We start from the raw sequence: 12,333 nt of genomic DNA, 5'->3' as shown, positions 1-12,333 counted from the left end.
CATTTTCAGATTAGTCCGATAGAAAATTTTCATTTCGTAATTTAGCATGATCCATTTAATTAGCTCCTCGAAAAGTTCAAGCTTGCAGGTTTCTAATCAAAATGAACGTAAACAAAAATTATCGTTGCGATGCTGACAATGAGCCAATTTGTTCAGAAAAACACCCGTCACTTTGTGTAATTAAAACCGATTTCATCAAAATTAGGTCGCGTCCTCTAAAGTACAAAATTATATTGAAATCCAAGCAAAGAATTATTGAAATAAGAACTTAATTCTGGAAAATTGTAATTAAACTTGTTGCACACGAATTCCTGAAAACAAGAGAAGTCAGCATTTGCACTTCTCTCGACACCCACATAATATCCTATTGCGCATCGTCCAAGTATAAAAGACGCAACATATAGGCGTAACTCCACCACAACACTGAAACTCCTGAAAGCTGAAAAGTTTGTTCGCGCTGTGAACGTTGCGTTTACGTGAGTGAGTGAGTTTGCTTCTCGTCGTGTCGCAAAAGTAAGGATAATTCACTACAATTTACACATCCGACAAAGTGTTTCCACATTCCAATTTGTCTTAATGTGTTTCGGCCTATTTACTCTCTAAATGACTTCACTAAAAATTACGCAAAAACTTTTAATAAGTAATTAAAACAATTCTCCAAGAACTTAATGACCAGTTATATATTTTAATTTTAAAAGTACTCTGAACCGAGAACCCCATCTAATTAATTTGAATGACTTCATTTGCATGTCAAAGTTGCTTATAGCACCTAATTTGATAATCTCTTAGCAAAACATTTTTCTTCATAATTTTGTGAGAAAAGTGGCATACTGCTTTTAAAGTTTGTTTATTAAAGCTGACATTAAAAATTTGGAGTGGCTAATCGTGCGACAAGAGAAATGTTAAGTCGACCTACGTGTTTTTTAATACTCTCATTTTAATCAGACCAACTTCCGCTTTTTTCATCTCCTGCTTTCAGTTAAGCTTAAATCTGTAAAAAAACCTTTCATTATTAAGGAGCAATGTAACCAGAAAAAAATTAATAATGGTGAAAAGATCCTTCACTTTCAAGTGTGTATTTCAGAAATTTATTTACATTTGTGGGGAAAAATAATAGCTGTGCTTATTAAATGAATAATAATTTATCGATGAATGTCTCGTTTAAAATAAACAGAAAGAGATAGACTTTCTAGTCCCTTTGTGTCATGTGAACTTTGCTAAAGTTATCTTAATTAAACTTAGATTGTGTTCCAACTTATCTTAAATAGGTAGATAGTCAACTGACTGCAAAATCTTCGTTTTAATTAACTTCATTGAGTTGATGTTTTGATTTCATGTTTTTAAATTAGTGAAGAAGAATACAAAGTCTTTGAATAAGTGTTCATAAAGATGGTAGTTTAGAAAAAACGCTTCTTTAAAAAAAAGTGTTACTTGTTTCAAAAAATTATCAATTTTATTATAAATTTATTTGGTAAAAGTTGAAATAAAATTGTACTTATCAATTTATTTACTAGGCATGAATAATCATTTCTAAAGTGGAACGGTCTCCTAATTCCGAATCTGAGGTCTATCTTGCTCCATCAAGTCCGGATTCAGTTTTTTTTACTGTACAAAAATTTATTTTTATCACTTTTTCGTAAAAAACGGCAGTTTTCACAAGCCTAATTAATAAGCTTTTCAACGATTTTTGAAACTCATCGCTAATTTATAAATTATTTCTAACGATCTTTTATTGTAATAATCATTGAAAAGAATAAAATCTCTTTTTGACCCGCTGACAAATGCATTGTTATCTATCTCTTATCGTTTACAAGACAAAAACCATTCATAAATTTTTCAAAAAATTTTTCTTAATCTTTTGTCGATTTTATAAAAAAATCAATGACTACTTAAAAAAATCCAAATTTCTTGACACATATTGTCGGCTTAAGTCGTTAAGTTGCTAATAAGTCCATTTTGATTTTTTTTACCAAGGTCGAAATTTTTTTACATATCGTGGGTTTAGAATGACAAGGTTCTAACTGCAGTGAAATTAATTAGTCAAAATGCAAGTTCTAACTTGAAACATTAAGTTAATCCATAGCAGATAGAACTCCTGAAATTATGAAAAGGCTTCAAGCTACGTTCATTCTGATTAAGAAAACAAAAAAGTAATGTTAAAGAGAGTAGAATTTTATGAAAATCTGAATTTTCGTAAGAAATGCAGTTAGAATGTTGTTATTTCAAACCCGCTATATTTGTCGTCAAATCTTATTTAAAAAAATTGGGAATAAAAATAAAATGTTTCTTATTCTGAAATAATTACACATAAATAGATCCAACCTTTCTGTTATTCATTTTATAATTTTGAAAACACATTTTGTTTAAAAATGGACTCAGTAACTTAACGTAATATTAACATTTGAAACTTTAATGCTAATAGCTCAGTCAACAAAAACAATAAAATCAAAATAATTCTAAAAAATTTGAAATTTTTGGCAACTGAACAACAAATAAAAATAATAATAAATGCCAATTTACAGCATTGTGAGTGTTCCGAAAGTTACTTGAAATTTGTTCTTTTTTATTAAACTACAAGAACAAAATACAACGATGTTGATACAATGAAAATTAATACTTGTTTTATCTTCTAACTCTCTATTAAATTTGCAGCTCTTTTGTCATCCTGTCATCCGGAATGACGTGAATTGGCAAGAAGAACTGAAAAAACTACTGCTTGTTTATATGAAATGTACACTTTTTTTGTAATTCTATTTACATACTAAAGAAAAAAATCGCGTTTCGTTTTTATAAGTAACTTCCGAACCACCTATGATGCTGCAAATTGAGATTTATTATTTGGTTTTACTTGTTGTACAATGACGAAAACTTTTAAACATTTAGAATTTTCTTTATTCTTCACTTCTAAATAATGTTCTTGTTGACTGAGATATAAGACAGCACGAAATAATAATTTTAAAAAACTTTCTGCGAATAAGGAGTTAAAAAAATTGAGGGTAAAAATCTTTGAAATGAATTGTTAAGATTTTTATAATATACAGGGCTATTCACATAACTGTACGACCTGTAATTTCAAAAAATGCAACCCATTATACATTTTCAAAGCAATCTTCGCTTTTAGTAAATTGAAATACATAAAATCGATCAATGATGCCTGCATGGTTAATGCTTGACATTTAAAAAAATCATCACACTGAGATTTATTGTTCAACGATTTATTAAGATAACAAAAGTGGAAGCCAAAGTTATGTTACAGTAACAAATTTAATAAAAATTGGAAACAAATCATCGTAACAAGTGTTGAAAATGCTGCCCATTCTTTGCTTTGCAACAAGCTATTCTGTTCATAAAAGATCGCCGCATGCGTTCCAAAATTTCTGGTGTTACTGACCAAAAGGCTGCCGTAATCTTTGCTTTTAAATCTTCCAGGTTTCCTACAGCTCTTAAACCCACATGATATGGTATAGATAAAATTTGTTAGCGGAAATAATTCTTCAAACTGAAGACAAACTGGTTCCAACTTGACGTGTCACAAAATTTTGACTGACGTGCGGATTTTCTGTAACATCTTGAAGAACCGCAACTTCATTCTCCATACCTGTGGCTGTTCTAGTTCTAACTCATTTCTGTTGGGGCCAGTTTTCTCTTAAATGTTTTTCCAATTTTCGGAAAATTTTGTCTGTTGGGTGTGCAGCACGGTCAGGATATCTTTGTGCATATAAATCTTCAGCCGCTACAGCATCATCATGTCAGTTTTCTCGTTGTTAGAATACATTTTCGCAAAGACAATGATAACTAGAAGTATTAAGTTTAGTTTGCAAAAATTGACAAATCTTTATAACACCACTGGTTGATATAAAGCATCTCTGATTGTATTTTTGAAATTTTAATTTAGAAAACCCAAGTCAACACTGGAAATGTATTGTTGGTTGCATTTTTTGAAATTTCAGGTCGTACAGTTAGGTGAATAGCCCTGTATAATACCTACTCACTCGTTAATTGTTGAAAAGTTAGCACAAAATTTCACTCCAAATTTATTTTTTGCATCCTTTTTTTCCGGCCAACCTGGTAGCAAGAACCGATGCAAATCATTTTGAACTTTATAAAAATTTTATCTAAGGTAAAACAATTATTGATATGAAAACGTCTTCAAATTTATTTAAATTTAAAAAAACTCGACCCACAAATTTTTAAAAGTTGTAACATATAATTTATTATCCATGATCTTTCAATCTAACCAGTGAAATAATTGAAACACGAAATTTACCGACAAAATAAAATTTTGTCGATATTCAGTTCAAAGCTAAAATTTTCGAAAGTTAAAACCGTTTATTTTCGGAATTTTCATTTGTTTTTCACAAATATTTTGACAAAAACTGACTCTCCCGGCAACTTTTGTAGTTTGTTGGGAAGTTTATTTAATTACTTTTTCAGTAATATACAGGGTGATTTTGAAATAGAGGCGGAAAAAAATCCATTACAGCTTATTAAAAATAAAGGAAGTTGGCAGGTTTCGTTTTTTAAAATGGTGTCTCAGTTTTCAGAACAAAATAAAAAAAATTGATTCCAATTTTCATGCTACGCCAATGATTGCTAAGATTACTAAGGTTACTATGCATAGATACATTATTAACGAACAAAATGCTCTGCGTTGTTGTTAAGGTTTTTTTGTGCATATCAGTGGCGTCTAGAAAGGCGGGATTTTGAAATTTTTACCTTTACCTTAAAATTAATAAAAATCACCGAAAACGTCTTCTACGTATTTCCTTCCGTAAAAGTGCGATTTTTTTTCCGCCACCATTTCAAAATCAAAGTTTCATGATTTTGTAAATTGTTTAGCAAAACTGAAAAAAACTAAGTGAACGCTGGTAATAAAGCAAAAATCAGGAGGCAATTTTACTTTTAAAATAACATTTGACTGCTCCAGTTCAATTTTCGTCCCAAATTTGTTGAGTAGTGTAATTGCTTGGTCATTGTAAATGATGAATTTTGAGTTTAATGACTAAAAATTTTGCTTTTCGGGTTTCCATCAAACAAACTGATTTTCCTCTTTAAGAGTTAAGAAACAAAAACAAACAAATGAAGACGAAATTGTTGTTTCCGAACTTTTTAAAATTTTCAAGTTAGAAAACAAATCAGACTGGAAAACTTCTTGATAGTGAAGAGTTCGTACACAGCTAAAGAAAAAAGAGTTTAGAAAGAGTGATCATAATTTGTTTGTAAAAAAACAAAATAAAAACTGTATGTATGCTACTAAAAATGTATTTCCCGAGTGATTTCCGGCAGTTAGTCACGGACTTTTTCCGGATAATTTGGAAGCAGTAAAATTGGATCGAAAAATTGACTTTTATTGCGCTTTTAAGATATCAAGTGGATCAGTATTTTAGACATTCTTATTTTTGTTATTTTACGAATTTTATCTCGAAACTCTTACACCATCCATTATCTTGCATTTTGCCCTCTTTTCAGTTATTCTTTCAGAAATCCCTGTAGCCATTGTTTCTATTTTTAACTTAATTTTTCTTGCAGAGAATTTTTGTGGGCGTTAAAATTTAAAATACAACTATGTAAATTGGCCATTCAGCACACCGAATTACACAATGCTGAATTTTTAACCCTCCTGAAATTTCTGCAGCATGTAATACAAAAACTGCCGCATTGATCAAATTGTCATCAAATTGTATAAGCTGTAAATTGATTTTGTGATAGTCGGTGCAGATATAACTGTATTTTTTTATCATAACATTTTCTAACAAGCTACTTATTAAAAACTGACATGTTTGCACCACAGATATCTAACTTACCCCCTTTCAAATCCTGCTGATTTATATTTTGTAATATTTTTACAAACCAATATCAGAACATTTTATTGGTGAAAAAGTTCAGCATTGAACAAACTCCAAAATAAAATAATCATTGATGCATTCATGGAGTAAAATTCTAGTATAAATGCCTAAAAGTCCATGGACAAAGAGAGTTTAGCCTGTGTGCTAGAAAATCAAACCATTTTCCGCCTCCGAAATTTATTTTTAATTTAATACTTCATTTATATTTAATCGTTCACACTACACTACACAACATATATCGGTACGTCAAACGCAAAGCGTATAAAAATTCAACAAGTAATATGATTGATAGATGATTGCATTTGACACGAGCGAGTTTTTCGAATTATCTCAAAGGTCGTGAGTTCTTCAATATTTGTTCTATCAATAACCTGCCACAACCGAACTTAATAAGTGTGAGATCCATCATTTATTTTGAACAGATTTCAGTTCATTCTACAATTCCACTTGAGAGAATTAGATTTGTTAAAGCAAATATTATTTTATCGAAAACATGAATTATATCACTCTGGGTTATTGCGAAATGAACATTTTAAAGTAATTTAGTGACTTCACTTTGCTCTTTACTTTAATTTAAATTCAGTGCAGTGTTTAAATAAATTTCAATTTATGAAAAATCGTTTACTATGTAATAAGAATTTTTCACGATTATTAAGATTTTCTAGAATCAAACATTTATAAAAATTTTTTAGGATGTGTTTTTCTGCTACCAACAAGTCATTGAATTAAATAAAATATCTCATTAGAGTTTAGTTATTTAAGATACAAGTTCAAAAACTCATTCATTATGGCTTAAGCCATAAAGCAATAAGAGACTTTTTAAACGTGGATCTTATAATGTTTTATCTGGGATTATTCTGCATTTTTAATTTATAAAGAAATGTTAATTAAAAATCACGTCATCAAATGTAAACATAAATAAAATTTGACAGTTGATTTGTCGTATATAAGCAAAAAGTGTGCAAAGACAAGGTTCACTAAACGGCAATTTTTTCCATAAATATCTGTTAAAAAAGCGCGTACCTTTTGCACGATCGTAGTAAAAAAACTTTTAAATTCATAATAAATAAGTACGAACGAGTACTTGAACACCCGTTCGTGATGCAATTTAATACATTAATCCTCTCAAATTTGCCGTAGAGCTCCACAATTTTCACAAATTACGAATTATTTATTCAAAATAAGTAAGGAGTACCTACAGATCGGAATTTATAGCAATTTTGTCGCTGTCTTCATAATGTGTATTGTCGTTTGTTGACCTTAATAAATTACATAAGACCCAACCCTTGGTCAAAATAAACGGTCAAAGAACCTTTCATGTTTACAACTAACGTTATTAAAAATGCCTAAACATTTAACTGTAATCGAAAAAACAAGAGCTATTTCAAAATTAGAAGAAAATCGGTCGCTAAGAGCAATCGCTGCTGATTGGCAAAAGACGTATAGGTAAGATAAAATGTTTAGAAAAAAATTAAAAAGAACGCCACTGAGCCACTGAACGCCAAAGCTTGATTTACATTCAAAAAGTTCATAGAAAAATCCATGACACCAAAAAAATCGGTCACTTTTCGGTGTCGCCAATAGTAGGTACAATTGCGTCCAAAAATAATGCACCATGGTATGAATATAATATGCACCCAACAATACATTTTACCCCTAGAACTTTTGGGTTGGTCTGCTTGAGATCTGAGCGGTCAGTACAGGGGTGCGTCAGGCATCCAAATTTTATTTACAACTTACTCGACAACTCTTGAAGATTGAGTCGAATAAACAACATGGTATGAAGAACATTGAAAGAAATTTTGAATCTATGTTTGTATTCTTAGTCAATGACCCCGATGCCACTATAAGTTGATTGCAATTAAATTAATCACGCATTTAATTAAGTTTGATTGCTGACATTTGATGGAATTAAATATTCATTTTAATTAAAAATGTAATTTTTAATTTCTAATTTATTTCTTAAAATTATTGATAAAATTCACTTTCATTGCTAAAAAGTAAATTTTAGAACAATCGATTTTTAATTCTGATCAATATAAGTAACTAAGTATAGCGGCCTATACTAGTTTTTTATTTAATTGAAATTAAATTAAACTTGCAACTTACTTATGTCACTTTAACATAATGTTAAATATTTCATTTCATTCTAAATTGTTAAAGTAACAGTATCACTTTAGCAGTAGATTGTATAAAGGCACATTTAACAATCCTAGTGCTGTTAAAAATTTGGCAACAATACTAGTGTTGGTAAATGTCTTTTCGCAATTTCTTGATTTTGCTAAGCTGTTTACATGTTTTACTGATTATGGCCAACTAGCATTTATAATTTTTGAAGCATCAATTTATACATTTTCTCGAGTTTTAGTTTTTTTGATGTAAAAATCCCAATAACGTTATTTGGTTTCGCAAAAATCTTTGATCCAAATTAAGGATTTAATTTTGTTTTTGTAAACCGGGTGTTTTTTTTTAATTATTTGTCTGTTTATCTCTTTATTTTCTTCATTTTTTTTACTAGTAATTAACTTATGTTTCTACTAACTAGAAAGTGAAAAAGTTACAAAACAATGAGAGCAAGTGATTTGACATGTCAAAATTGACAATTATATTTTTATTTAATTTAAGCGAAATTAGAAAATTTAATTTTCAAACTGCACTTTTAAGCTAATCTAAATTTTAATCATTCCTCAACTCTATTATTACAAGTCCACATTAGATTAAAACAAAACTCAACTTCACACGATGAGTAATACACCTATATTATTTGTCTGTATGTCCTGAAACTTTATTTCCAAATATTTTTTTCCCAATTTCAGTAAATTTGAATCAACAAAAAGTAATTGTAATTTATTGGGGATCAATTCTGGTCATCAGACAAAACCCACCATTTGAGAGTGATTATGTTTATAGGGTCTTGCGGTAAGTTTGGTGGAAACTGTTTAAAAAGTTAAAGTCATAAACGCTTCACAGTATTTATACGTTTCTTTATACGTTTCCATCACAGCACAGCAAAATAAGACCTAAATAACAGGGTTTTAGCAAACATTGAAAAATTACCATTTTATGACTACCCAGATGTGCTGGGACTAATACCTGCCCCGGCGAGGCCCTCAAAATGTTTTCCGATGCTGTTTGGAAATAAGCAATGGGATGGTGCATTATTTTTGGACGCAATTGTACATAAGATCACTTGTCATTACACAACTCATTTGGTGACATTCTGATAAATGACAAATTTAGTGCATATGTCAAACCTGTCAAGTTGTAACGGTTGTAGCTGGTACCAAAATGGCATTGAAGGATCATAAATTCCAGGATTTGTATCACTCGTGCTAAAGTGCTCATGATTTCTGGCATTTTTGTCACTTATAATACAAATATTTAATAAAACGAGTTTTTCATGCTAATTTTCCCAATTTACCTATTACTTTAATTTTTTTACAAATGATGTTGACATTGCTATAGTGAAACGAAGCTATTAACGTATCCGATGCAAAAACAATTTGTTAACGTTTCGAAAACAAGTCCAGAAATAGCTTACTATTACCACAGCTAATTGGAAAGTACTCCTAGTTATTTACAGTCAAAGAGCCGAAAAGACCTTATAGCGAAACGAGCGATAATTTGACTTGTTGCCATAGCATGCCTGCGAGATTTTGCTATGAGTTTTTCAGCCGACTACTGTTCATGATTTTTTATACAGGTTTTTCTATAATTATTTTAGTTATTAAATAAATGTTAGTATTAACTGTGCCAACCGGTAAATTACGTTATAAAAGTCAAAACACCCAAAAGACGTCAGCTAAACGAGAAACATAACCTCCAACTAACTGCTTAATAAAGTCCATTTTAAATTGTTTTAACGAGGTGGAGAATTTTTTTTTTTCATATTTATCGTCAAATTTGAGATTTGGAAACTTAGGGAATGAAAATAGAACGTTTCTTAATTTTAAAATAAGAACACATAAAAGGAATCCAACGCTAAACCTTTTTGTTTTTGTTATCACAAAATTGAAAAAGAAAGCAATCGTAATTAGTAAATTTTGTGTTGCAGCTATGAAAATTGGGGAATTTTCTACTTTTGACTCGTATATTAATTTTAGCAAACTAAAAATTTAATCAGCAAAATTAACGCAAAATCGCCGATTACTTTTAAAAATAGCTTTCAAAAACCACCTCACCATTACAGTACTCCCGCCGTATCCGCGTATTCGGCATCCGCGGTGGTGTAAACGTAGTTTGCCACTGCGCCGTAATAATTTTGAAAACTAACTTGATAAAACAGCGTTTTTTTCGCAAGTTTTAAACACAAATTGCATTAGATTTAAAATAAAAACTCAAATATTTGTATCACAGTCATGTTGAAAAAAAATTTAATTTGCGAATCTTTCCGCAAAAACTCAAAAATCACTAAAAATTATACTTCTTAGGCGTCGCAACGCCAAACAAACCGTGATAAATAAGACAGCCATCCTTTATCTAAAGTTTTTTTGCTCATATGGTATAATGTTTTACCAACTACGTTATTGGAATTTTTCACCCAGTTGTATTGGTTTTAGAGTTATAAAACATAAATGCTTTTCTCAGCAAATATTCTGTTGTCGATTACAGAATTTTAACCCGGTAAAAAAATCAAAAAATTAAAAAATAAAAAAAATGCATATTGAAACATATTTTTCAATGTAAGTAATTCATTCTACGATGATTTAAAATTTGACTTTTTTTTTAAAGAAGGGGTGCTCTAGAAACGTTGGTTTTCGTTTTAATGAGCAATTTTTTTCGAATAAAATTCTCTTTCGGTGAACTGTGTATGACTGGCCTTGGTAACGTGTTTCTAAACTACGTTTTAAAGCTATAAATAAAAAATATTGTTCAAGCGTAGATAAAGTAGTGTCTTTCACTCGCATGGAATGGGCTATTACTACACTCGTATGAATTACAACATTCGCTTTGCTCGTACTGTAATCTTTTCATCCTCGTGTAATAATAGCCTTCATTACATGCTTGTTAAAAATATACTTACTATTATTTACATAACTACACTGTTTTCATTGTTTTAGTATAGCCAACCTGACAACCAAAAATGGGATGGTATGCCGAAATAATATTTTTTTTGCTGATAAGATATACTACATCAGCTTCTTTATATAATATGAATTTGCCTCACCACCTCAACGAAGAACCCGATTATGAAAATTCAGTTAATGTAGGTAAGTCATTAAAGGTATTTTATAAAATTTTATAGCGAAAATATAAACGTATTTTTTTTAATTACATAATTAATTCTGTTTCTTTTGATTTTAGGAGAGAATGAACCTTTAGCTTTAATAAATCAATACGAAGATGCCAAACTAGAACACCTAGGAAAACTGTTAGCCAATGTTTTACTCCAGCCCTGGCCAAATGGCATTAGTCCACTTCTCTACATGGAAAATGGTTCTCCCGAATACGTCCATGAAGAAACACCTGTTGAGAGTGATACAATTGAAACAGAAGGGAATTCGAACATTCCTTTTAAAAGATCAAGGTATTATAGAAAATATCCTTGGAAACGACAAAATTCTAGGTAACTAATTTTAGCAATAATGAAACCTTTTTTACTTTTCACCGATTGAAGCCCCTTTAAACTATTAATTTTACCCTCATTCACGTTAATACTTTCATTTAGTGTACGGCACACTGTCTCAGTAATGAACGTTAATTAATTTTATTCAGGTATGACGCCGAAAACCGCTATTTATGTCAACCAAGCAAGGAAGACGTGTTCCGGCTTCTGGTGGCGCTCCATGAAGCTCGTCAGGGAAGCCGCGGACAAACGATCAATTTCTGCAACCGAAAAAGACCCGCATCTGCCATATTCACCAACATTCGATTTCTTGGATAACTTTCTGCAACTGCAACGCGACTGAAAACTATACACAGTATTAAAATAGTGTTGGCAAATGCTTTGATCGTCTTATCCGTTAGCCGTAATATTTTCTATTGAAACAGTTTAATTCTGCGCATTTTTGTAAAATCTTGTTGGTTAGGCAAGACATAAAAGCCAAATTTACAGTTCGATACTCCTCAAACGTTCTATCTTTTGTCTTCTTCTAACTGGCAACTTTCAATTATGTAGATGTAAGTTCTTGTGACTAAAACATATCCATGACTTTTGAGAAACAATTTTGAATAATTTTTCTAGAAGCAATGAAGACTTGTTTAATGCAATATTTCACAAGTTGCCTTTCGACAATTTAGAATATCTTCTTACCGTTATGGGGAGTCATCGTTACATAGTTCAACTGTATATAAGAATTAAGCTGAGTCGTACTTAATCTTTGTTGCAATAGATTTCCGGTTATTTTAAGACTGTTACTAGTATTTAGTCATTTATTTGAATGAATGTGACTATGTGAATCAATATTTACTCTTAATGTGCGTAACTATGTAAATTATGAATAAATCAATCATGTTTATACACATTTAATAATAAATTTCCATCTTC

The 12,333-nt window shown here is 30.4% G+C and overlaps 1 protein-coding gene across 2 annotated transcripts; it reads left to right on the top strand.

The window, feature by feature from the left end:
- Positions 1 to 418: 418 nt before the first annotated feature.
- On the top strand, positions 419 to 12,304 carry LOC148173875 (uncharacterized). 2 transcript variants are annotated; one of them, XM_088036544.1, is made up of 4 exons: positions 419 to 513; positions 10,907 to 11,056; positions 11,151 to 11,373; positions 11,562 to 12,304. In XM_088036544.1, exons 2-4 carry the CDS (start codon positions 10,930 to 10,932, stop codon positions 11,728 to 11,730), a joined length of 519 nt encoding a protein of 172 aa, XP_087892670.1. In that variant the 5' UTR covers positions 419 to 513; positions 10,907 to 10,929; the 3' UTR covers positions 11,731 to 12,304. The 2 variants fall into 2 exon arrangements, with proteins under 2 accessions (XP_087892670.1, XP_087892669.1); XM_088036543.1 differs by having other exon boundaries at positions 11,151 to 11,412.
- Positions 12,305 to 12,333: the final 29 nt, after the last annotated feature.

This window comes from Gnatocerus cornutus, chromosome 5 (genome assembly GCF_029298725.1).
Source record: "Gnatocerus cornutus isolate USDA-ARS CGAHR chromosome 5, icGnaCorn1.1, whole genome shotgun sequence".
NCBI lineage: Eukaryota > Metazoa > Arthropoda > Insecta > Coleoptera > Tenebrionidae > Gnatocerus > Gnatocerus cornutus.
This window is presented reverse-complemented; position numbering and strand designations above follow the sequence as displayed.